The sequence below is a fragment of the Thunnus maccoyii genome, chromosome 8 (genome assembly GCF_910596095.1).
Source record: "Thunnus maccoyii chromosome 8, fThuMac1.1, whole genome shotgun sequence".
NCBI classification, from domain to species: Eukaryota; Metazoa; Chordata; class Actinopteri; order Scombriformes; family Scombridae; genus Thunnus; species Thunnus maccoyii.
In genome coordinates this window covers 28,974,485-29,001,499 of record NC_056540.1, presented here as the reverse complement: position 1 = coordinate 29,001,499, position 27,015 = coordinate 28,974,485, and the positions used below count along the sequence as shown (strand labels likewise).

General features: G+C 41.7%; 1 protein-coding gene across 1 annotated transcript in view; it reads right to left on the bottom strand.

Annotated features, from left to right (window-relative positions):
* Nucleotides 1–174: 174 nt before the first annotated feature.
* LOC121901717 (protocadherin Fat 4) overlaps nt 175–27,015 on the bottom strand; it is a 113,064-nt gene continuing 86,223 nt past the window's right edge. Inside the window, exons 7-17 of the mRNA XM_042418623.1 lie at nt 26,443–26,623; nt 23,794–24,044; nt 19,172–23,521; nt 17,487–17,591; nt 16,859–17,166; nt 12,912–12,997; nt 11,235–11,414; nt 10,652–10,776; nt 8,779–8,996; nt 5,280–5,541; nt 175–3,351 (exon numbers count right to left, since the gene is read on the bottom strand). Of these exons, the coding sequence (XP_042274557.1) occupies nt 1,442–3,351; nt 5,280–5,541; nt 8,779–8,996; nt 10,652–10,776; nt 11,235–11,414; nt 12,912–12,997; nt 16,859–17,166; nt 17,487–17,591; nt 19,172–23,521; nt 23,794–24,044; nt 26,443–26,623 (7,976 nt within the window). The 3' untranslated portion in view covers nt 175–1,441. The remainder of the gene's footprint in view (nt 3,352–5,279; nt 5,542–8,778; nt 8,997–10,651; nt 10,777–11,234; nt 11,415–12,911; nt 12,998–16,858; nt 17,167–17,486; nt 17,592–19,171; nt 23,522–23,793; nt 24,045–26,442; nt 26,624–27,015) is intronic.

The following is a 27,015-nucleotide window of genomic DNA, read 5'->3' as shown; positions in this document are numbered from 1 at the left end:
AGTGAGCCTTGAATATAGAATATCTTACCACCCAAATGATTTGGGATGGGAGGTAATCTGAGCTTGAAGGTGACTATTTTTAAAGAATTGCAACGCTTACATGCATCTTAATAAGTCACTGCAGGAAAAAGAAGACGTAGGCAGCTTTTAAATAAATACTTTTTTATTCTGTTATTGGCTTTTTACAGGTACAAAGCATACAGCATGTTATAGTTTTATCAAAAGTGGAAAATACTGATGTTACATATGTAACAAATGTAAAAAATAAGTCTTTAATCTTACTTTCCCCGAAAGTAAGAACATACATTTCAGCATATGAAAATATCCATAAAAACACAGCTTAAGTAATTTAAGTTAATAAACAGTACAAAAATGTAGAAACCATACATGTCAAAATAATGGACAAAGACACCAACAACAAATGACTCCATGATTTCTCATGAATTAACAAAATGTACACAAGTTCATAGTGTTTTAGTTGGGGTCATGTTTATGGGATCCATACATCATCATCATCATCATCATTGTTGCCCGAAAAACACTTGGCAGGTCAGAAAATGCTAACTCGGTTTTGTGACAAACAACACTATCCCCCCCCCCAAAAAACCTCCTCTACTACTGAACTTAGGCCAGAAAAGGAGGAGGAAAAGTCCTCCCCCATACTGAAATCCTCAAATGTCTGTAAGGCAGGGGACTTGATTAATCCTCACTCTTGGAGCATTTAGCCAGTCTTCTGTGAGAAAACACACCAGGGCAAAAAACAGACAGAGGGAAAGGGATCATAACATTAGTGGGGTTTACAATACCGTGCGAGCAAAACGGTGCACTTACTTTCACACCGAGGGCTGCATCCTGTCACCTACAGGTGCAGTCCGATCAAACACACATGCTTCCTTTTAAGTAAATTAAAAATTGACCCCTAAAAAGACAGAGAACGGGAGTTTTCTTTTGCTCTACGGCCCATTGGAATTCTCTTCCTGTGAGTGTTAATTTTATCTATCGTCTTATCTCCCAGCTGTGAATGTGATAGAAGTTTTTGGAAAGGAGAGCCAATATTGGTAATAAAGAACAGAAATGTTTGATCAAGATAACGTGAATGGACCTAAATTGAATAAAGACATGGATTTCTTTTTTTTCTCCTTTTTTGAGCCATTCGGTGTCAATGGATACATTGTAATGAGGCCTCTGAGAGATGAATGCACGATTGTACAGTTGAGTTTGGATCTAGCAGAGACTGGTAAACTATTCCAAGGTGGCTAATGAAAAAATCTGTAATGACACAGGTGCCATTTTTCTGCCTTACTGCATTGAAAGTCGTCTTAAAATTTTGAATAATGTGAAAAACATGTAGTCCAATGTTCTCTTGAAATATACAGTCTTCCTTTTTTTTTTTTTAAACGGAGAACATCACCATATTCTACAACACTGTAATAAATAGTCCTCATACATATTGCTCAGCTTCTCCTTCGTTTAGAATGGTCACAGAGCCATCCCCACTGTTCATTTCAATGTCTCTTGCTGCTGCGTTTTCGGGAAGCAAGGCTAAGTCCTTGAACACATCTACATAATGTCCGAAGCCAGGGCCCCAGTTCAACAGATTGTCCCAGTTGAAGCCCCCAGCTTGTTGGCCCAGTTTGTGGGGCAGGGTGTAGTGCTGCTCAGTAGGGGGCATCTGGGCAACACCAGGCCCTCCTTCTGCCCTCCGGCTTGAGTACCGCCTCTGCTTGAGCCTCCCGCCGTAGTCCTCGTCGTCAGCGTCTGACTCGTTGACTTGCGAGAGCTTGGGAACCCGGGAGCTGTAAGACACAGGTTTCTCCCGGTCGTACTCCATCTCCGAGCAGGTGAAGGAGTCATGTGAGTCACTTTCTGATGAGGACTCTGGTGCAGGGATGCCGTCAGCGGGGTTGCGGACCCGTGACAGCGGCCTGCGGCAGTCCTCTTCTGAGCTGGAGCGCCCATGGTCAGCGCTGCAGATGCTGGGATTGCGTGGACGTGGAGTGTTCAGCCGCTCCACTTCCTCAATGGACAGCCCCACAGGAGGTCCCGTCTCCAGGGGGATCTGCTCAATCGGCTGTTTCAGCCGGCTGCCGGGCCTGGAGGTGTGGCCATGGCTGGCCATGGTCTGTGGACTCTTGCTGCGCCTCCCCAGCCGGGTGGCGTAGTTGAACATGGGTGGTGGCTGGCACATGTCATTGTGCAGGTCCAGCGGGCTGCCCTCACGACGAGCCAGGTTAAGTTCTCTGGTCGGGGTGTTCCGGTAAAAGGAGGAGGGCTTGGTGAATGGGGCTGGGGAGTGTCTGGAGAGAGGGTTCGGGGTGGGGCAGGCTGAGTGGGAGTGGCTGAGCGGTGTGGACCTCAGTGCTTGGGTATACTGAGGCTGGTAGGTGTAGCTCGTTGCCCCCAGGGGTAAGGGGGACTGTCTGGCGAAGCCTAGTGGGCTGTGTCTCTGGATGGAGAACTTGGGCGTGTGGCTACGGAACTGCTTGTAGTGCTGGATGATGTCTGCATCTGAGGGGGCGATACTGCTCGCATTGTCTATGTCATAGTGCTCAATATCTGCCTCTGGGACATTGCAGGGGGCGCAGGGAGCACTGGGGACTGTCTCATTGTTGTGGGGAATGTCTGTTTCATCATAGATCAGATAAGGGTTCTCCCTCTCAATGATGTCAGGTTTGGGGTTCCCTTCTGGTTGTTTCCGTACTGTCATATCATCTCCATATGGTGGGATGTTATCTGGGTCATCAAACGCTACGTTCTCGCTACCCTTCTTCTTTTTCTTTTTCTTCTTCTCCTTGGGCTTCTTCTCCTTGGGTTCTTTTGGCACTTTGGTCTTGTTGCGGTCCTTGCAGTGGTTGCACAGGATCAGGCTGAGCACCACCAATGCCAGGACAGTGGCACAGCTGCCAACAATAGCAGGCACTGCCCAAATAGGGAGGACCATCGCCTCTGTTGTGGGGCTCGGGCTGCAGACAAACCCGCCGTTGTTGGCTGTTTTGCAGATGGTACCTTGAGGGCACTGGACGCCTAGACAGGCCACCAGGGTCTCACAAGTCTTGCCTGTGTAGAACTCAGAGCAGATGCAGGTGAAACCTGAGCGGGGATCCGGCACACAGCTTCCCTGGTTCTGGCAGGGATTAGAAGCGCAGTCTCCAGGCGGGACACACTGGTACGTGTACCACTGGTTGACGCACATTAGGCCGTCCCAGCATGGGCTGCTCTCACACAGGTTGGGACCTCTGCAGCCGATCTTGACAGATGAACTGGTCTTAGTTAAAGTGACGAGACTGTGTTCTCCAGTAAATGGCAGGTTCTCCCCATTGTACTTCACGAAGGCTAGGCAACCATCGAAACCTGCGAATGAATAAGAGAGAAAACTGATTCAGATAACAAGAAGCAGCCATCAGCAGCTACAAGGACATAACAGTGGCCTGGAGGGGAATAATTTCCGATTGCCACCAGACTGATGGGTTTTCAAAATCTCTGCTGATGCTGGATCACTTCCGAGTAAATAACAGGAACTGGGAGCTATAATCAGAGCTAGAGGAATTTTGTTTAGACGGGTAATTGGTTCAAGCTTAGGACAAAAAAACAAGTGAAATTTTCTTGTGGAGAGCACCTCCAAAAAAAAAAAAAAAAAAAAAAAATCTAATTAAAAAAATTGACCAAATCTATCACTGGCCAATTTACGAGAAGAAATATGAAATATTTTCTAAAACAGAAAATCCATCGTCAGAGCCATTATAGCTTCAAGACATACATCTGGGTTGGATGAATGTCTCTGTGTCTAATTCAATCTTTTGCTTTGTGTATTGCCTAACAGCACCGCCTCACCGATGTAAATAGATTTTTATTGAATTTATCCCAGTGCAGATTAAATCCATTTGTGTCTTTTCATTAGCGCTTGAAAAGTGAGTACACAACAGCATACAACTGCTCAGACACACATTGAGGTAAGGGTTGGTTAACAGGCAGTCTGCCACAGATCTGCGTGCTCAGAATATGTTTGTTTTGAAATATGCCCCGGTTCTTGTGTAAAAGAGGTCAACAAATCATTCAAATTGCTCATTTTTACCATATTAGTCCATCGTATTATGTTAGTTTTTCCCTCCCATGAAATCCTGAAATTTACTGTGTTGCATTACCTCCCTCTGGAAACCCTCTGTTTCACCTCTTCCAAACTGTTCTCAACTCATGCTTGAGGATATCTGATCTGTGATTTAAGTCTAAACTAAAATGAGAGTCCATGGAAATAAGATGAAAACACCAAAAGTCCTCTTAAGGCAGTCGCTCCAAGACAAAGTCAAATTAAATTAATATTAGTTATTTTGTCCATAAATGATTCTATGATAAAGAAACATTTATGCAACTACTGTAAATTCATAGTAGGTAAATCTCTGCAGTGTCAAATAGAAACAGATTTCAGGCCAGTTCCACAGAGTCTTGTTGGACAGCCTCCAAATATGGTCAGCAGTTTGAGCAACAGACTATTAATTCATGTGGGAAAAAAAATGTACTAGATTTATAAGGGCTCACAAGCTCATGAGTGCTTTGTCACATGCATATATTGTATGTGAATATGCCCACGCATGCAGTATATAGAATAGGTTTCCATAACATGCTAAAACACTGCTGCATTAGCGATTTACAGAGGGTAAAGAGAGGGTGAGTTTCTTGGTCAAATGCCAGTTTTTGGAGAGCATCAGCATATGTGTTTGACACTGCACGTAAATATACATGTACATTGACACACATACATGTAAATATAATGTACATACAACAAGAATTTGACTTTTATAGTTAGTTTTGGAGAGGGCAATATCTAAACTGAGATGTTTAGACTTAAAATATGACAAATTTCTTGTCTTAACATTTAAAAAAAGTGTTTTCTTATGTTTTTGTTTTTTTCTTGAAATGGTAGGAAAACCTCTGAGACAGCATTTAGATCATCATGGGACAATAAAACTGTCTAATGAAATGTAGAATTATGAAATTCTTTATGGCGGGCTATCCGCTACCAGCTCCTTAAAAGGAACATGACCCATTCTCACCACATACAGTACATAAAATAAAAAACATCACTGAACATTTAAAGAATGTGCATAATGTGCCCCAAAATATCATTTTTGTGGTAATGAGGAAGGGAAAACTCTTTTTCACTGTCCCCACTCAGGTTTTTCCAGGGATGACGTTTTTTGCAGTAGGGGTTTTCCCACTATAATCATAGTTCTGAGTGTCTCTCTGTCTCGTTCCTCCCCGACCCATACAACCTCGAGCCTCACCTGCTGCAGTTTTCTGCTGAGCAGGTCCGGGCGGGATACCTCCCAGGGAAAAGGTTAAAACGCCGAGTCCTCCAAAGTCCTGGGTGGCGTGTTGGATGACCCTGGGGTGGCTGCCGTCCACATGGAGTACAGTGGCTGAGCTGTTCTTGACCAGCTGGAGCGTGTGCCACTGGCCGTCCGACAGAACTACGTCTCCCACGGTTCGTTCCACCTTCCCACTGACACCCGCATCTGAGATGTAGTGGATGTTGCCGTTCCTCAGCTGAGGGAGGGAACAGAAATTGAGGTTTAATACAGAGTTGATGATGGTTTAATGAGTAATTGAACATAATAAAAAATATTAAAGTAGACGGGGGAACTTAAGGTACCAAATTTCATGGTTGTTGAGACATTTCACTAAAAAACAGGGTGGCACTACCAGAAAGGTCAGTAGATTACTAAATTCTCTAAATTTAATGACTAATGATCCAATAGTTGTTGAGATAAATCAGTTTGGATGAAAGTGATGAACCTACTGCTAAAATGTTCATTGGACAATACTTGTACTGTGAGCAGCTCTGCACAGACTGTTTGTGTATAAAGGATTTTATGTTTAGTTAAGTAAGTAAAGTGAATGTAAACATGCACGTTAAACAGCATTTTATGACAGATAAGGGATGGCTGTGCAGACAGATAGCGGATAAGATGCTTGATGAATCGCTCACCCGCTGAATCTGCATACTGTTATAATTCTTAATTTCAAACATATGATAAGGAATGTTTTTGAGGTGAATCTACATAAACTAGGGTTACAAACGCTGTTTTCCAGATTAATGCAGTGACTTATCATGTCAGCATCAATCATGAGTGATGAGAGGAAGTCTCCTCTCAGTTTCCACAAAACTGCCACTGCAGTGCATTCAGTCTCTGGTGTTGAGGTCAGAGATCGAAAACAAAAATGCAGCTTGAAGCTCATAAATCTCTCTCCCAGTGGGACATACTGCAGTTAATCATGGTCTCACGATTTGTGTGTAGCTAATGTTATTCAGCCCGAAGATGATCCACGAGAAAACACGCTCATTCGAATGCCTACTGAAGAAGACTCTCTCCAAAAAAGAAAGGACACAGTGCCGTCTTCAAAAGAAATTAATCAAGCCCACTTTGGCATGAACAACAAATTTGTGGCTTACACTGTGTATGGCAATCTCATATGTGTACTCCCCACTTCGATGGAAAAGTAATCCTCCTTTTTCAAAGACCCCCAAAAATCAGCAATGATAAGTAGCTTCCGGAAGAATTGATTTAAAATGGAAAAAACGGGAAGTCCCCCGAGCAAAAAGTACGGAGTGCTGTAAACCTGGAAAACCAATCACAAGGTTTATCTATTAAACATCTTGTTTTTTATATCTCAGTATATATAGTTCTCCCTCTCAACATATGTACATATACAGTTTGTATTCCCCTGCTGCTCGACTTTTTTTTAGGCGTCATAGCACTTATAATACTTTTCTGGACTGTTTAGGAAGCCGTGATGGTGATTCAATGAGCACCAGAGGCCACTCAGATCCGGAGAACAAAATCATAAGAGAAGAGAGAGGGGGGGGGGGGGGGGAGGCAAAGCATGCCTGATATTAAAAAAAAGTGGGAAGGGGCTGGTGGTGGTGGTGGTGGTGGTGGAGGGAGGGGTTTAAAAGGAAAATTGAAGAGGATGAATGAGTGTTCAGGCCTCTTTGGGAAGCTGCCCAGGATCAGTCGGAGGGAGGGGTGCTGACCAGGATGAGAGAAGAGAAAAAGAGGAATGGGACTAAAGGGAGGTGACTGAGAAAGACCCATAGAGTTTTCTTAAAGTTTATACTAGCAGAGAATGTGGGGGATGATGATTTGATGACAATGTTCAGATATGTAGACATGTTTGTACACCATCCTGTTCAAGCTTGCATACATACAGAATAAAAACTATTCTTGGCATTCGATCCGAATACTCAGTATCAGTGTGTGTGTGCTCCTGCTATGTGCACACACACAGACAGAAACAGACACAAAGCTTTAAGTGATGCAACATATCATCTGGCAGCCATATTGGAGTTCCTCGGCCCTGTCATCTGAAGTCATCATATGCATGAGACAAAGCAGATTTCTATGCTGGCACTGCCTAGAAACTAATCATGATTTGGAAATGGCCAGTGGCTGATGCTAACTTGACACTGGCTGCTTTGCTAAACTAGCTGGCCAGTTGGCTAAATGAAAAAGCCAAACCCGAACTGACTGCCAAACTCAGTTGATTCCTCTGCTGCAATTTGTTGTGCTTTTCCTAGTGATTGATGGTGGATGCATCTCCTGTATCACAGTATCCTAAATTTGGATACGAATCTGAACTTCACACTTCACTTCACATTATTTGCATAGATCTCATTCTTCACTGAACCTCAATGATGTATAAGGTTTAAAGGATATATCCAGCAATTTTCTATATTTTTCCAATTTTCAACAAATCTCATGTGCAGAGCCGAGCCAAGAGTGAATTGATCTAGTTACATATATTGTGTGTGTTTCCAAAGTCTGATCTAATTCCTCAGTGCCGTAGAGCTTTGTTGTTGTCCAGAAACATTTTAAAACATGTCAATGAGCCACACCATTGCACCGGGAGACATGTTCCTTCACCCCGAAGAGTTTGGTCACGTTAGTTTGTTTAGAAACGGCTCCAAAGACTAATAACAGCGATCAGTCTTCAGACAGTAGTTCTGTTAAAAGCAGATGACACTGAGCATGTGCGGGAATGCGGTTTTGCTTAAAGAGCTTGTTGTGCTACATGTCACAACCTCTTGACTTTAGGAAAGTTGAGAGATTAACTAAATTTATCTACCATTTACAATGGAGTAAATTGTAAGACGTGTTTTTAATAGTTTTTGAACAACAATATAGGTCTACCGCACAGAAGAATGGATATAGATATATATATCATATATATATCATATAAATCAGGCTTTGGATAAGCACACAACACTTGTAAGTAGATCAGTTTTTTTTTTGGTTAGGCCTTTGTTAACATTTCTCTTATCTGACAGGTATGTTTTAATATATTTTTGTAGGAAGCCTCCCTATTGTGTGATCTGCTCCAGTTTGCCCTGTTAATTTGCTGTTGTTCTTGTGAGCTGATAATGCAAACTCCAGATTTCCTCCCATGAACACTTTCAGGAATATAAGCCATTCCCTGTTTTTTTTTTAAGGCTTTTCCTGTAAAACCTCTACCGGAGCTCTGTTTTATTAGAAGTACAATCAGTCTGAATTTAGTTTGGTTAAAAGCAGAAAGTTTATGCCTATGATTGTGTTGCTGCTCTGATGGAAATAATGCATGGGGATGTACATTATGATGATTATACCATGTGAGCCAGTATAGTACAGTACAGTCTGTACATTGTGTGTACAGACTGCCATTGTTTGAAAATTTATGTTTCTAATGTATGTGTCCTGCCACATGTCAGCATACACTCTGCTGTCACTTCCTTCCTCTCTCTCTTACCTTAACAGTAGTGTAGTTGCTGCTCTCCTGTACATGCAGCAAAGTGCCGCTCTTGCTGCGAGTCCTGAACTTGACCTCTAAGCTGCTGGGACCAGCGGGGTCAGAGGTCAAGCCCTGCAGTGAATGTCTGAGCAGGACGTCACGTTTCGGGCCCTGCTTCAGCGAGTAGTCCAGGCGGCCGGTGCCATCCAATGACAGGGCAGTGTCTGCTGTCATGTCTGTGGAAGGAAGATAGAGAATATCATCAGTCTAAAGTTGGATGGAAGATCTTCAACCATATATTTCCAATCTGCAGCTGGAGGACAGATAGGCGCAAATGATTTTCCTAATCTGACTGCCATAACCACAAATTGGTCCTTACATTCTCACTAGTGGTTACAAATACCTTCCCATAACTGAAAGATGTAGGTCAATCCCATCCCAAGACCAGCCTTAGTGCCCTTGAGCAGACCGCTGGACCCATACATACACTCTCTTATGGAAGATGGCTTAGGAAAAGAACTTACTTAAATGCCTGAAATATAAGCATGATAAAAGATTTCTGGTTGTTGCTTAATTTAATACAAAGAGTGTGGATTTATTGTTAATTTATTAGCTGTGTAAACCATAAGTTTTGCTAGTAATGCAATATTATTTCATTCTAAAGCAACAATTTAATAATTCGCTATATAAACTAAACATCTTAAACAATTTCTATCTCAAAATAAACTTTACCAAAATCAGGTTAACCTAGTCGCTACCTTAACAAGCACAAAATATGTGAGCAACAAAAATATGAATAAAACAGAGAAACAAAGAAAGATTTTAAGTGTAAAGAAAGATCAAGCTGTAGCCTCAATAAACAGACCCTTAACTGGATTGATGTACAAGTTAAGGGATCTCAATGAGCAACACTGAAGTATTGGATGGAATTCAAATGTTATTTATGATCTTTTACACTGTTAATGCCATCTCCTACCTCCATCAATGCCCCATCAATATACTACACAGAAGAGAGTAGAATACAGTGACATGGAGAAAAATGTTATTGTAATAGAAATTGCGATTGGATTTCAGATGAGCCCCAGACACACCTGCACCTTGAATTTCTGCAGTTTAATCAATTAATTTCGATAAAATCACCACCATCTGTGGATTAACTGAAGGGGGTTAGCAACAGAGCTAGCTAGCTAGCTTCTAACCCTAACCCTAACAACAATATTCAATGTATCCATATCGAATTAATTGTGATACTTTGCTTAAACTACTGCAACCATAAGACCATTGTGAAGATGACTGACAGCCTCTTTAAAACACTGCAATTATTACTGTTGGTGTTTCTCAAAATTTAGACATTTCCTGTAAACTTTTTCTTTCCTTAATATGCAAAACACGATTCAGAGAGGACACGCTCCATTTGTATTTGAAGAGCAGTGCTCTTGTACTTTTCGTGCCATAAAGCAAAACAACAGATTTACCACAAAATCAAACCCGATGGCAAACAGAGTCAAATCCAGTCTTCTCAGTAATGATCTAGTTTGTTTTTTCCAGTAATAGTATAAAAGCTTGAAAATAAATGTGGTATTGATTATTAGTAAAATTGCTAAACATACTGTAGCACCTTACACAGTAGCTACAAGTTTGAGGCAGTTTTTGTGAGCTTCAAAGGTTTCTTCAGTCTGTTTTCGTTCTCTGATGTCGAGTCTGAGTATTTATATAATTAAATACGCAAATGCTTTGAAATAAAGCTCAGAATGCAGCAGTGTGTCCTATATAAAGCTACGTGACGCAGTTCGATGACTCATGAGGGAAGAATCATAAATAATCATGATAGAATATTCCTGAGTAAGTGCAACCTCAGCAATAAAAAGACACTTCAAAGGCATGTACTTACATTTCTCACAGAATTTGCCAGTGAAGCCATCCACGCACTGGCACTGCTGCCAAGACCAGTGGTCCAAACAGGTGCCCCCGTGTCTGCAGGGGCTGGCGGTGCAGGCTCCTTCCAGTCTTGGACATCTACAGACACAACGATACACAAACTGACAATCAGACAGTCAGTTTGACAAGTCATCCGCACAGTCGGTAGACGGGGGGTCAGCTGAAAAAGAAACTCTACAAAAAAGGGGCAGATGAGCTGTGATTTCTCTCCCTGTGCGGCGATACAAAAAAACCCCATAAAGAACCCCAGAGAATTAGCATATTAAAAGATCTGTCCTCACTATTCACCAGCGAGAGTGAAAAGAAAAAAAAATTTCTCCGGAATTCTGCAATTGGTTTCCCCCCGTCAAAAATCTTCCATTTGTATTAAAAAAAGACATCTTTTTAAAAACTCTCGAGAGGGTTTGAGAGTGTGAACAGATGTCCCACAGCGAGAGTCGAGGAGGTTAGAGAAGACGGACAGATGGGAAGAAGAGGGAGAAGATGGAGAGAGAGGGTGAAAGCGGGAGTAGGGGGGTGTGGTTGGGGGCGCGGACCTGTCAAGGATGCCACGCGATGCCAGCGCCTGACTGGGCTCCAGCGGGCGGCCGTTGACGGCGAACTCCATGATGCAGCCGACAAAGTCGTGGGTGGCGACCTGACCGCGCCGATGAAGGACGGGTTCTATTGACCTGACGCCTCCCACCGAGAGCCTGTTGGGCTGCACGTCCAGGATCCTGCACACACACACACACACACAAAGTCACACACAAGACGGATGAACAGAAGCACACAAAGACTAAAATGCCTGCAGACATAAAAAGCACATATGCACGGAAATCCAAATGCTCGCAAACGCATGTATTCAGAGGAATACACACACACACACACACACACACAGTCACACTCACTAACACATACTTACACAGAAAGACACTGCGGGTCAGTGAGTTTCACAATAACATGGTCCCGAGAGACCTTTACAAAATAAACCTTCTGCAGACCTCTGTGGTCCTCATCTGCCAAATCCATCTCTCCCTCTTACTCACGCACTCACATACTGTACACACACACATCAAAATACACACAAAAATACACACATAGTCTCAAGTTTTCATCCCACAAGGCCTGGCACAGGACTGTCTGCGTGTTAAGCCAGTGATCATTGAGTAATTTAATGAAGATTTACGTCATACACATTTACAACAGATGACTTAATTTCAACTTTGAGTCATTTTTGTATTATCATTGTAAAAATATGTATGAGAATTCCATATAAGAATTCAAACAATTGGCACTTATACAGTAAAGCTGCAAACACAGAGAATAAAAGCTGTGCAGAGCGGCATCAGATTCTTTAATCATTTTGTTTTTTGTCATATTGCACACTGGAGTTCATCGTGACAAATATAAAAGTAGAGCTTGAGTAAAGCTTCATTATAGTTAATACAGATCAGAGTTTTTGTGTTTTTAGGAACATTTCTCAGAAACAGTGCTGCTACAGAAGCAAGAATGATGGCTGAGCCAAACAGTGTCAAGAAAACAGTCTTTTTAGTGCAGCTTGGCTACTGTATAACTGGCTGCACTGAATATTAGAACTCTGGTATGGTGTGAGACAGTTAATAGGGCATTTCTGCTTAATAAAATGACATTCATTGGTATTAACTTTCCTCTAATCTTTTCTGTTTTTCTTATTAATCGCTGGATAATTTGATGTCTTTGGACCTATGAAAATAAAACTACTTTATAATCAAAAAAAAAAAAAAAACCTCATTGGTTTAACTGGTCACAATCAGCAGTTCCTGAGAAAAAGTTGAGCAATCACTGCAAACAACTCAATGGGCCCCTCGGGGCTGAAGCGCAAGAAATTCCTTCAAGTCTAGTTTTTCATACACTGGTAAGAAATATGTATTTAATAAAAAAAAAAAAACAAACAAACAAACTGCTGATTCCATAGAGCTGATTCACTGCACAAAATGACTGTTATCAATGCAGGGTGCAGATGTTGATCAATTACTTTGATTTATAGTTTAAGTAAAACAACGTCTGGCAAAGAATTATGAAAATATGATCATAAAAAGTCGATAAAAACTTTTGGTTTACTATTATTTCGCCAGACATGGAAAATGTCATTATTTGTTGAGTTTTCCAGGCACTTGGAACTGAAACTGTCAACACTATTTTAATGTATACATCAGAGAAAAGGAACAGCTGTGTGTGAATTTTTTTCTCACCAGTCAGTGTGAACTGCCACGTTGCTCACAGCACAGTAGCCTGGTTCCTGGTCATCGCCGCACAGGTCCACGGTCAGAGATGCAGCCTGCGTGACGAGAGGAGCGTCAACACATACATGTCACAAGTGATTCTCTTCAAGACCGACTGCTGCTAAGTCACACTGCCTGAGATGATTATTGCTCCTGGAGGAGTCTCAATTTTGAGAATTTTTTGAAGGACTGCGGTTGCAAAACATAAAGTCCAACAAGCTGTGTCAGTCAGTGTTGTTTGAGGCAGATGTTGACCCATCAAACACTTAATCAATGTCAGTCAGTGTGTTTCTTCCTCTCAATAAGTATTGTCATGTGAGTATTGCACTTGTGTTGGTACAGTGCTAACACTGTCAACAGTTAACTGTTTGATTCCCTGTGTAGCTCAGCTGACTGGAGTTTAGTTATATGAATATTTATGCACAATTTCTTTGGCTGCGTTCAATCTCAGTGAGAGGAGCCCGAGTAAACACAATTTATAGTGAGATGAGTAACCTAATGGTGGAGTTTGGTGATGGTGGAGCATTGTTGCTATTAACTCAGTATTTTATTATATTTGAGCTATGTAAATGAGGTAGTTAAATCGCCAATTAAAGATCAAGCAATTAAACATCATAAAAGCAAAAAAGGAATGTCGTGGTTCCTTTTTGCTTGTTTGCCAGTTTAGCATATGGCTTTGATTTTATACTTATTTCACAGTTTAATAAAGAAATTTCCATGCTGGAGTAAGATTCATAACACAGACTGAATCAAACATGTTTAATATTATTAACGGTTGAGAAAGATTTATGAACACGACAACGCCACATGTGTTATATCACATTTTTTGTTTGTCACAGTGATTTTTCACAATTATTGTCCAATAAGTCAAAGTCAAAAAAAGTCAAATAAGTCCAGTGTAGGTTGTATGAGCTACATGTTTACACCATGTACAGTATATATCTAGAGTTTTAAAATCCCAAGAAGCAGACACTGACCATATCTCTAGGACTAAAAATCACATTACTTTTGACAGATTGTTAAATGTGAGTGTCTAAACCAGACATAGACTAAATATATTGTCATGCACTGTAAGCATAACTTTCACTCCACTTCATGGGTCATGGCTCCACCCACAGAGGTTAACTTCTACCTATAAAATTATTTGTATAACTACGTCCTGTTCAATGATTAGTGTCCGCCAAATGAATGTATAGGCCAATTATTTTCCATCATTCCATCACAGTGGTCGATGGGGGGGGTTGCATAAAAATGCCATATTTTACAGTAAACATTTCCTATTTCCCGTTAATGGCGCTAAATCTATTGCCCAGATGTGGGTTATTCTCCTTCTCTGAGAGGGAACGACCCTACAAAGAAGAAAAGAAATGGGCTGGTGAGGAAACTGTCCGGAAAAGTGTGTGAAAGTGTTGAAAAACCAGGGCAATCACGCTCCACCTCTCCTGGATCTTAAGTAAACACGGACCACACTGGCCCGGATCTCCAACACAAATCATCCAGGAGAGCACGACCCCACCAAGCACACACACTCACTCCAGACACACACACACACACTCTTTTTTTTCTTTAGTACACTTGAGTCACGCTTAAGTCTAACTTGGAAACATACACACAACCAAATTACAGTAAAACACAAAGAGAAATACACCAACACGGTGACAAAATGATCTCTCGGACTCATTCGTGACTCCTTCTGAAGCGCCATAAAAAATGTCAGAACCACATGAACATTTTATTAATGTCTTTTCCTGTGATCAAAGGCAGTATAGGCATGCCTTACATGCACTGCACTCACTGTCAAGTGTCTCACACTGTGGTGGGGGGAAAATGTTTTTCAAGAGAACCCCTTGAAAATTAATACCGAATGTAACACGAAAAGATGAGGAGCGTGTTTTTGTGCTTGGCTAACACTGGGGGAAGAAAGGAAGAAAGAGCCACTGGAGATCATTGTTTTCCCCATGACTAATATAATGGAAGGACCATAGCATTGCTCTCTGTTGTGGTGTAGGCACTGAGTAACTGCTGTTACGCATTTGTTTTGTCCTTGTTTCTAGGACAAATAATTCAGCTAATCAAAAGCTTGATGATTTGCTGCTGGTGCTAATCAGCTACAGCGAGACCTAATCTGTCTAAATTTGCATCTATTGAGGGTTTTTTTTTTTTTGTTTGTTTGTTCTGACTTGAGCTCTTGCTCGGATGTTCCTAACAATGATCTTCTCCAGACAATTAGGGGTTACATGATGACACTAATTGTTGTTATATGTGTCATTTCACCCAAATTACATTTATTATTCTCCTACTTACCCCTGTGGTATTTAGCTATGCAGATAGTTGTTGGTCCAGATTTTGAGACTTCCTTATTACAATGGAGGGGAATGGAATTTAACTTTGTTGTGCTCTAAAGCACAGCAAAGCACAGGACCACTTTGCTTTAGCAAGAAGTTTTTTAGCATATAACTTAATGTCAAACTTTTCCTCTTGTGTTAATATTTAAAACATTTTAGGTGTCATAATAACAATACTGACACTGCAGAATTTGATATGTATTCGTCAGCTGATTTCCAACAGTGTCTGACACTTTTGATATATTTGGAGATTGTATCAATGGCATCAATCACTACTGCTACTGTAGTTTAAGACATGAGCTTGAATACTGATCCAATACTGTATGTTTCTCTGAATTCTGATACTGATATTTTGCCTGTTTTGAAGAAGCTAAAATGATGCGTCAAGATCTGTCAGGCTTTAAAAAAAAGCTTTTAAACGCATAACATTGAAACCTATCATAATATAAAAACTTTTCCTTGTGCGTATGTCAGTCTATATGCTCAACTCTTATTATTAGACACACTCAATTATTTGACTGACCTAACATGAGGTTTTGTTAAACTCACCGGACTGGGACAAACTGTGTCACATTTATTGTTTTTGATGATTAAAATGATTAAAATGTGATGTTGATAATCACGATTGTAACAGTATCTGTGAACTTTTTGCTGCCTTTGATTACTTGGTGCCTTCATGATGAAGCAGTGCATGACCATGTCTGTGGTTTCTGTCTGCTTTTTGACACTGGCTCAGAATTCAGGCGTAGCAACTAAGAGCAGACCTCTAGCCTGACCACTGAAATAACCCACAGCATCTATTGCAAACATAGTGATCAGGTTCACTTTACACTGCCTGAGGGAGTTGGCACTTCAGGCATGACACACACATTTTTCTCTCGTTCTTCCAAGACTCCTTACACGGCCATCTCCGCGTAATATTCACAGGGCACGAAATGCATATAGAATCACAGTTCTCAACGTGTGCTATATTCCTTTCCATCCCTTCACTCTGCACCATCTCAAAACTGACAATTTAACGATTTTACCAGCTTCCTATGAAACTCCCAGCGCACGGTGGGAAATGACAGATTTGAAGTCCAGCAGGAGAGCTACATTATAGAAGGTTTGACAAGGCCTGGCTGGATTTTTTCCCTCTTTCCTTGCCACTGCATTGCTGGCAGGGAGAAGCCTCTCATTCAGAGCACAGGAGACAGAATTTCAACCTTCAGGGCCATTTTGGATCCTTGTATTGTAAATCACAACGAGCAATAAAATATAATTACAAACCATGAAAGCCATAAGCTGAGCTACCCGTGATTTGGGAGAGTTTAATTATCATCTGATGGTGCAAAAAAGAATATAAGGCCAATCTGGATGCTGCTTTCAGCTATAAAAGCTCAGGACATAAATGCTCTTGAGAGTGAAGTCCACGTGTAGTCCATATAATGTGGCATTTCTCTGATTTTCCTAAATGTTTTGCTACTAGACCCTTAGGAACTATGAAGATGTTCCATAGAGTTTTTCAAGAATGTATTATGAAAAATATGTAAGACATGAGCTAATTTCTACCATGAAAATAGCCGTTCTTACCATCCCAGCTCTCCTGGCGATGACTGTGTGGAACTGTCCGTCTGAAACTTTTATCATGGTCATCAATTTATAAGTTCCACTTCCCAAGTTAAAGGAGAAGCGCATCCTTCCCTCGAAGATCTCCAGCGCCAGGAACTCCGCCTTGTCTCCGGTTTGGTTATCGTGGTTGTACATGAGCAGTGCGTTGCTCTTCAGGGTTGCAAACTTGATATATATGTAGTTATTGTTGGGATCAAGAGACGGAAACTCCATGAAGGAGAGCTCCTCAAAGCCGTAGCTGTTCAGTTCACAGTGTTTGCCGAAAACCCCTGAGGACAAAAACAGACCAAAAGAGAAATCAGAGAGGAAGCCAATGAATGATTCACAGTGCTGCTGTGATAAAAATATCTACAGATAAAACAGGGTCTCTATTTGGCAATATCATAGAGTATGTTCTGAATATAGCAATATCAAAGCAGAAATTACTGCCATTTGATTATTATCTTCAAAAAAAAAGAGACACAAAATAAAATGACAGTGTCCACATTTGTTTAAGAAATCATGGATTGAGCACGTTTGAAATTGTCCATCTTGCTTTTCAATTTACCGGAGCTCAGTAATACCCTAAAAGTTTCCTACTATTACTTACCAAATGGACAATGACAGTAATATCCATCCACCCGATTCTGACAGGACCCGCCATTAAAACAAGGGTTACACTCACAGTGATTGATGATGGAATCACACGTTTTGCCTGGGTTCACAGAACAACACAAATTAAAATGGATGGGGTGGCAGACAACACAGGAAAACCCAAGGGTAACGCTTTCCCCAAAGGCCAAGTCATGCAGACCTTTCATCACCTCACAGTTGAGAAATGCACTGCAGAAAAAAAAGATCTGGGCTCTAACAAATCATTTAACCTTGCACTGAGTCTTAAAATGTTATTTTTTTTTGTTGGAAAAAAGCATATTGGACATAATAAGACAATGTAATTTCACCTGTTTTTGGTGCAGTTTCACTTTTTCTAATATGTCTTGAAACAAGTGATGCTATTTTCAGATAACGATCTCTTGTCCAAGATGACATCATTTGATCCAAAACAACATCTTGAAACTTTCATAGGAAAAAAGAAATGATCTCACACAATTGGCAGATTCTTCGCACTAAGAATAATCAGATTTTCAAACTCATTGCAAGATCAAATTACACTTGGATAAGGCAATCTTTTTTTGCAGTGCAGAAAGACAAAACGATGTACATGAATTGTACATGAATATAAATAGGCAGTTTAACATCATGAACATGCAAACATAAGGAATGTGACACTGATAATAATAACAGAATCAGACATATGACTTTGATAATAACAATAATGGACAGGGCAGATGGTACAATACAAAAAAAACTGACAATGAAATGTTATAAATATATTTTGGGCTGTAAATCCTAAGAAATGTTGCCTAATGGAGATTGATTCTGCTGCCAAAAACCAGGCGGGGAAAACAGGAAGTTGAGAGTTCACTGTGGGGGCATGCAAACTACTGTAAGTCAATAGGTGCATTTCTTCAGGAGAGTCATTTATCTTGATGAAACCTCAAGATCTGTGGTCATTTTTTATCGTCATAATAAAAAGGGACAGTAATGACTTGACTTGAGGCAAATCGCCTGTTACGGTCCGCTTTGAAAATGTCTTTCAGATGCTGCAGTCAGTGACTGGACAGCATACAGGATTCAAATGACTTGTTTAAGTAATTACACTTAAAATCCACTCCCCTTTTATCAAGGGTAATAATGCAGTGTATTCATTACATTTCCAAACTAAAAGGCCTGATTGGATCTTTTATAAAGCTGCTCATTTGTCATACAACTCAAAACAGAGCCAAATGAGAAATCCTTGATTAAAAAATCCTTCTGTATACAGTTGGATTAGAAATGTATCTGTGTGTGGTCATAGCTGTGTGCACATGAAGGCACACAATGAAATGTGATACTGGTGAACTGTGTGTGGAGTCTACACTCAAGTCCTGAGTGGGGTCAGCTTCACATCATCCTTTTTATTAAAGCAAACATGGCAGGCTGATATGCATCACAGCTGATACCCCCCAACTAGTAATCCAAAAACCAAACTGTTTTTGGCAGTTATGCTTGTATGCTATGGCTACAACACCTCTTGGAAAGATTCAGAAGCAAATATTTTCCTTGGACCAAAAGCTGCTTTTGTGAGTACATTACTGTATGAGTGTCAGTGTGTGTCCCCTCATGCTTTTTTCCGAGCCTAACATCAGTGGCTGTGTGGTCAGACATAAAATGTGACTCCTGTGTGTGTAGTACCTGCAAAGCCGGATTTGCAGAGGCAGTTGAAGCCGCCGGGGAAGTTCTGGCACAGCGCCCCGTTCTTGCAGGGATTGGAAAGGCATTCGTTGACATCTCTCTCACAGGCCATCCCGGTGAAACCTTCAGGACAGGTGCAGGAGAAACCCCCCACCAGATTGTGGCAGGTGCCGCCATTGTGGCAGGGTGAAGGCTGGCACTCGTTGATGTCTGTCTCACACAGAGCTCCTGTGTATCCTGGCCTGCAGCTGCAGGCATAGGGCTGCAGGGGGTGGTTGGAAACAAGGATCACTGGGACACTTTCTTCTGTCTTCATATCAGGCCCGACACTGAGACGCCTCTTGCAGCTGCCTCCATTCTGGCACGGGTTATGTGTGCATGGATCATGGTCCACCGCATCTATTTGCACTCCACTCTGTCTATATAAAATGTCTTTGATACTCTGGAAGAATGTGGCCACACCGCTGGGGTTGACATATTGTCCCTGGCCTCGTTTCACAGCTGCCATCACGAAAGTCTGGTTGTTGAGCTCAAACACACCATAAAGCAGTACCCCTGTGCCTAGTCCTGCTAGCTGAGAGTTGGCAATGCGTAAGAAGCTGAGGTAGTGGTTGGTAAGGAAGTTTGTGACTCCTTGAGAATGAAGTCGGATGAGGATGCTGTTGTCCACTGTGGCATTCGTGAAGCCCATGAAGAGGACTCGAGCTGTATTGCTGACTGACCCGTGGACACCATCACTGCTACGGACTGTTAATTCAAAGGTTCCATCTGTTGAGCGTGCTTTGGAGTTGAGGTTGCATGTTCCACTTGGGATACTGAACAGACCGGAGGAGGGAGGAATAAGAGAGCAGTGGAACCTATCCTGAATGTCAGGGTCTTGGGGTTTGACATCTCCCAAAGAACCGCCAGGAAACATGTTTCCAAAGTAGTGGACAAAGATTTCCATTGACCTCGACTCTGATGGGTTGTCATTCTGATCATTTATTTTGACGTGAATTGTTCCTGTGGAGGACATTTGAGGCACACCAGAGTCCTTGATCACTACAGAGAGGTAGAAGTCGCTGATCTGTTCTCTGTCGATCTCCCGACTGGTGGTAAGAACTCCAGCTGGACTCAGGCTGAAGTAGCTGTTAGCAGAGCCAGAACTGAGGAGACTGTATAAGAAAGGACCTTGGTTGGGTGGTAGATCTGGGTCAGAGGCCGTTAGTGTTGTGACTGCAGTGCCAGCTCTCTGGTTCTCCATTACCTCAGCGTATGCCTTTGTTAAAGTTGGACCGTTGTCATTGATATCTTCCAGATTCACAATCACAGTGGTGCTTCCGGTAGCAGGCGGTGTGCCAGTATCCACAGCAAGAACGGTTAGATTATACACAGGAGTTGTTTCTCTGTCTAGCTCTGCTGCCACAGACACTTGGCCAGTTTTTGGGTTGATAGTGAAAACATTTTTATCAAAATCAGGTGCGATGGAGTATGAAAATCTGCTCCAGCTTGGGACAGAGTCTGAGTCCTCAGCACTCACAAAGGTAACCAGACCACCAGCTGAGAGACCTTCACTAACTTGCACATCATACAGTTCTTGGGTAAAAACAGGAGGATCATTAGCGTCAAGGATTGTGATGTTCACAAACACCTCGTCGATATCTGCCCCGCGGATGCCTCCTGCGTTTTTGGCCAACACTTTAAGTGAAATCTTTTCCTCTTTCTCACGGTCTAGAGTACCTGTGACATAAATCTGGCCCGTTTTCTTGTTGATGCCGAAGCCTTTCTTTCTGCTCTTCCCGAAAATGAGGTAGTAAACCACTCCATCATCTCCTTGGTCTCGATCACTGGCAAACACTTCCCCGACCACTGTGCCTTTTGGAGCAGCTTCAGAGATTTCAAAGTAGTACTGTTTGGAGACAAAGCGGGGTACATATTCATTGGCTCCCTTTAGCTGAATGTTGACATTGGCGAAGCTGCAGCGCTCCTCGTCTGGGACATTGAAGGCTTTTACTGTTAAATGGTAGACCTGCTTAGCCTCGTAATCCAAGAAGCCCTGGGTGGTGATGGTGCCCGTGTTTGGGTCAATAACAAAGAGGTCACTGTCTGATGATTGTATTACATAGGCCATTACAGCGTTAGCTCCTGAATCATGGTCTGTGGCGTTCATTTTGACTACAGTGGTACCACTAGGAACGTTCTCCTGTACAATGGGGAAGTACTCGTCAGGATCAAACACAGGAGGGTTGTCATTCACGTCAGTCACATGAACTATGACAGTGATATAGCTGGTTTTTGAAATCCAACCTCCATCAGTGGCTGAAACTCTAAGCTCATGTTGCTGCTTTTCTTCAAAGTCCAGGGGTTGAGCAAGGGACAACACTCCAGTTTTACTATTAAGTGCAAACAGACTCTTGTCGTTGCCTGAAGTAATATTGTATGTAATAAGGCCATTCATTTCTTTATCTTTGTCTCTGGCAGACAAAGTCCTTATTGCTGTTCCCACAGCAAGGCTTTCAGGTACTGTAGCTGAGATTTGGCTTTGTGAGAACTCCGGTGTGTGGTGGTTTTCCTCTGTGACTGCGATTCGTACTGATGTTCTTGCAGACAAAGGAGGATTTCCTCTGTCACTAGCTGTGATGTCAATGAGGAAAACTTTATTCATATCAGATGTTAGGGATGAGGCAACAGTAATCCACCCACTTGTTTTATCTAATTTGAATTTACTAGAGCTGTTTCCACCTGTTATTAAGTACTCAACCTCAGAGTTAAGGCCAAAGTCTTTTTTGTCATGAGCTACAACCCTAATCAGTCTGGTGCCAACCTTGACACTTTTAGTGACAGGTGTAAAGTAGCTAGGTGAATCAAATTCGGGAGGATTATCATTGCTGTCTACAATGTTTACAATGACTGTTGTTTCACTCATCAAAGGCTTGACTCCCCGGTCTGAGGCCGTGACAATGAAGCTGTGGCGATTGATATTTAAACTACTAGCACCTGTCGAATTCAAATATTTTAGCTGCTGCTTCACAAATATCTCTCCAGAACTGGAGTTAATTCTGAAATACTCTGACTGGGACCGAATGAAATAGAATATTTTGCCATTGAAACCCTCGTCAGGATCTGTGGCAGATACCTGTGTGACCAGAGAGCCCACCTCTGTGAGTTCAGGGTAGTCCAGATAGTAAGATGGACGACTAAATCTAGGGGCATTATCATTGATATCTGTTATGAATATGGTGACATCTGTGCTCACTGTCCAGCCAGAGTCATGAGCAGACACTTTGACAATGTAATGATCAGTGTCTTCTCTGTTGAGTGGCCTACTTATTGTTATATCTCCTGTGTTTGCATTAATACTGAATGGAAGGCTGGTATCTGTGATTGAATATCGGCTAATGGCGTTTGCACCAGCATCCTCATCCGTGGTGGTGACTCTGGTGACAGTGTAACCCACTGGGGCATTCTCAGCCACTGTAGCACTAAAGATCTTGGAAAACCTGGGGGCATTGTCATTTACATCCAGTACATTGATGAGTACTTTGACTGCTGTGCTTTTGGGTGGCAACCCCCTGTCAGTCGCTTTGACTTTCAAAGAGTACTGAGCCACCTTCTCCCGGTCAAGTGGCCTGGTGGTTCGTATCTCACCATTGGCTCGATTGATGGTGAAACTATTCTCCTTATTGCCGTCAATGATGGCATATTCCAGCTGTCCATTAGGTCCATTGTCCAGATCCACTGCAGAGACCATAAGCACCCGCTGTGGTGACAGATTCTCCAGTATCTCAGCATGGAAGGGATCCTTATCAAATACTGGGTGATTGTCATTCACATCCAGCACATTGATGTCAATTTTCTCATAAGAGGAATAAGGTGGCAAGCCCTGATCTCTGGCCTCAATCCAGAGAACATATTTCTGAATGTGTTCATAATCCAGTGGATGCCTGATAGATAATTCACCTGTACGCTGGTCAATATGAAAGGCGTTATCCAGGTTGCCACTGGCAATGTAGTATGACGGAGGTCCACTCCTCATAGAAGATCCGGTCACTGTTGTAACAACATGGTTGGTCGGCTGGCTCTCAGGGAATGTGAATGCACGCTCCTTCAGCTTGATGAGAGGGAAGTTTCCTCCAGTCACAAAGCGGACAGTCACGGTGGTTGTATCCGTTTTGGGGTTAGCACCGCCATCTTTTACTCGAACTGTGAGGGTAACCTCTGAGCTTCCTGTCAGCTTCTCATTGGCAGTGATGGCACCTCTGACAGGGTCGATCTTGAATTTCTCAGAGTTGCGCCCCATCAGGGAGTAGTGCAGCTGAGCGTTCGAACCTGAGTCCTCATCACTGACAGTAACAGCAAACACCAACGACCCTGAAAACAAAAATGATAATAATTAAGCATTGATTCAAATTATTATTTTTTGTGTGTGACTGTTTTCATATTAAAGACAGTGACAATGTGCCATCTGCAAAATTTCATGTAAACATAAATGCAGACAAGTAACATGGCCCCAATCTATAGTAAAATTTTAAAAAATGGAAAAAAATTCTCTTAAAACCTTATTTCAATATGTGATGTACTCAGTACAGTAACAATGAAAATAGCTGCAAAACATGACATTTTTCAGCATGGCATGTACTAACCTGCTGCAGTGGAGGCAGGGATGTGGGTGACGTAGGGGTGGTGGTGGAAGCGGGGAGGGTTATCATTGATGTCGGCCACCGTCACGGACACGGTGGCGGAGCTGGACAAGCCCTGGGGCTGACCTCCATCTGTTGCCACAACCAGCAGCTGGTAATTGGCCCTGTCTTCTCGGTCCAGCAGGGAGCTGGTGATAATCTGTCCCGTAGCTGGGTTGATAGAGAACTGGCCGTGTCCTCCGGTCAAGCTGTAGCTGTAGGAAATATAAAGGAGGACAGGTTTCAGAGAAATTTGATGAACAAGGGACCGTGGTTCATTTCCAGTTGAATATGTATTGGCTCAGTAATAAAGTCTTTCAAAGTAGGTGATATCTTCTATAACTTTCTGTAACCATAAGTGTGTATGGGAAAAGAAAATGCAGACAAGGTGACTTATAGGGCACCTAAGGGGATTTTTTTTCTGCATCTGCATACATTTTCATGCTTTTTGTGTTTCAAATAAGTTAATAAAAAATGTGAAATTACACTTTATTACTCTTTTAGTCCATTTAATCCTCATAGTTACTTCTATTTGGTGGATATGAAGCTCATTCAATTTCTACATCATGAGCAAATCTTATTAGAGCTGTAAATTATGAATATCAGATGCTAAATATGGCATTACCATTATGAATATATCATCCTCTTACAACAATTTCTACATATTATTTGCTGCACTGCCAATTACTGCAAAGCTTTGTTTAGTACTGTCACAATGTGGTCCATAGAGGTCACTGTTTCAAGCTTCAAGAAAGCAGATTTAATAGGAAAAACATGCATAAATATACCCAATAATGGTCACCATATTGTACTGGCATAACATCAGATCAGTAGTTAACTAATTGAGACATTCAGAATCATATTCTATCCAATGCAGCCACTGTTTTCTGCTTTAAAGCTCATAAAAAGTCCCTGTGGTTAAGGTTGCCTTTTCAGCTGAAGCTGGAAAACTCTAGAATCCTTCATTCAATGTATCTTATTCAATTTAATTTACTCTATTGTGGAATATGGTAGTTATTAAAAATCAAACATTAAAAATTGTCATTAAAAACATGATACAGTACAAATAAACACAGACATACAGTACATACACATACACCACCTAAAATAAAACTCATCAGCTCGACTGAGGGGCCGCAATTTTTTCGCTGTCAAACAAATATCATGTTTCAACCTCTATCTCACAAGTCTCCAGCAGGACCCAGACACAAATGTAAACTGACACATACATGTACACATCACTGCATATTTTGAAAAGCTTCTTGAAAAAGCATCCCCCTCCAGAGATGGGACGACAAATTACAGAACAAAGTGTGAATGCAGAGTGGATGCAAAGCTTGTTTAGACATCTGCAGCAACAAACACTGTCCACAGGAACTTGTGGTCTGAACGCAGTTCAGAAACAAGTCCAGGTTTAGGACTTCAAGTTAATGGGCTGTGAGAATTGAAACTAATAACTGACGGTAACCGGTTCTGGTCTCCATTAAGGGCTTCGAACCCCCTGGAACCCCTGATGGGCACAACTCGTACTGTCATAGACAATTAATATCCTCATTACTATGTTTTGGGAAACTGGAGCGCGCTGTGGTACCCCCCAATGTGTAACCAGTGGGGTTACCAAGGAGAGAGGAGGGGTCGGACTTGAGTGAGCGTCCGACTTGAGAGAGGCCGACCAGAAGCTCTTACAAGCTCCCCCATGGAGGAGGCTGTGAGTGTGAAAAAGCTGTCGTCCAGCTTGAGAATCGCAGCCCAAACAATGACTTTGGGTGTCGACTAAAACTCTACACTCGGCTCCTATACTCCTGTCATCAGTTGCTACATCGGCCTGGAATTTCACAAAGCTGGTGATGAGGTAAAACTTTTCCCTAAAGGCATGAAGCAAGCAAAAACCCAGTCTTGTATGGCTCTTGAAAGGGTATTTCACACCAGGGAATCAAATCAAACTAAAACTGACCTGATTACTCACAGTAGTTACTGGAACTGTGCAGTGTGACATAGATCTCTTCTGAATTGTAAAAAATGGCTTCATTAGTCTTGTGCACACAAAATACTTTATAAAAAAATCAAATTTGAAATAAACACCCAGTGCAAACTATTTACTGCTCCCTATAGAGGTTTGTGAATGAAAACTAATTAAACTGTGTATTTAATATGGTATGGGTGTATGATTTTTTTCCTTCTTCTACATTTGCTACTTCTTTGTTTGTCCTGTCATTAAAAATTGAGGCACTTGTAGGGATTTCAGGAGGATTAGATTGCAATTTCAGCACAAACTTTAAGTTTTCTTTGTTTATTAAGCAAACATAAAATGTTGACTTTAGACTTTATTGTATCTGGTGATTTCAGGACACTTATGTATCATATGTGGGTCTTTTGATGGTACTAAATAAATTATAAAGAAGTTCAAACAGTGCTTTTCCACATGAATGAATGAATGAATGACTGACCTGAATAACTAAAGCAGACCTATATAGTTTATACTGTGTGTATATATATATATATATATATATATATATGTATATATATATGTACACACATATACAATATAACAAGGCATTCTCCAGAAACAATTGTTAGTAAATAAATAAAAATAAAATAAAAGCTTTATAGTACCTTATAACCCCATTGACGCTCACATCTGCATCAGAGCTGTTGACCAATAGCACATCTGACCCAGTTGGGGCGTCCTCCATGATAGTAGTGTGGAAGGTGGCGGAGGTGAAAACTGGGACGTTATCGTTCACGTCATCCACCAGAACTGTCACCGTCCCTGTTCCGCTCAGAGACGGAGAACCTGAAGACAGACGATGAGAAAAATAATCATTAGTGATGGTAGCAGTTCACTGTTCTTACAGCTAACACACTAAAAAGAACTGAAGGAGAAACTGCCTCAGTGGACAGAAGCAACTCATTACACTTTCCATTCAGATGACAGACCTGAATGTGGAGAATTTTTTTACTGACAGAATTAGAAGCTACTTATTGTGCCACAGCAAGATGGTAGAAGGGAAACAGTAACATGTGGGCACTATTAAGAGTCCCATTTTGCCCCAACACACGTGGCGACTTATTGTACATGACTTGTCATTCGCAGCAAGATCCACACTGAACCAATTCATGCTCTTGTGATTGCTCAGCCACAGTGTTCCTGCTGAATTTAATTCAAGCCAATGTCTCTGGCCACTG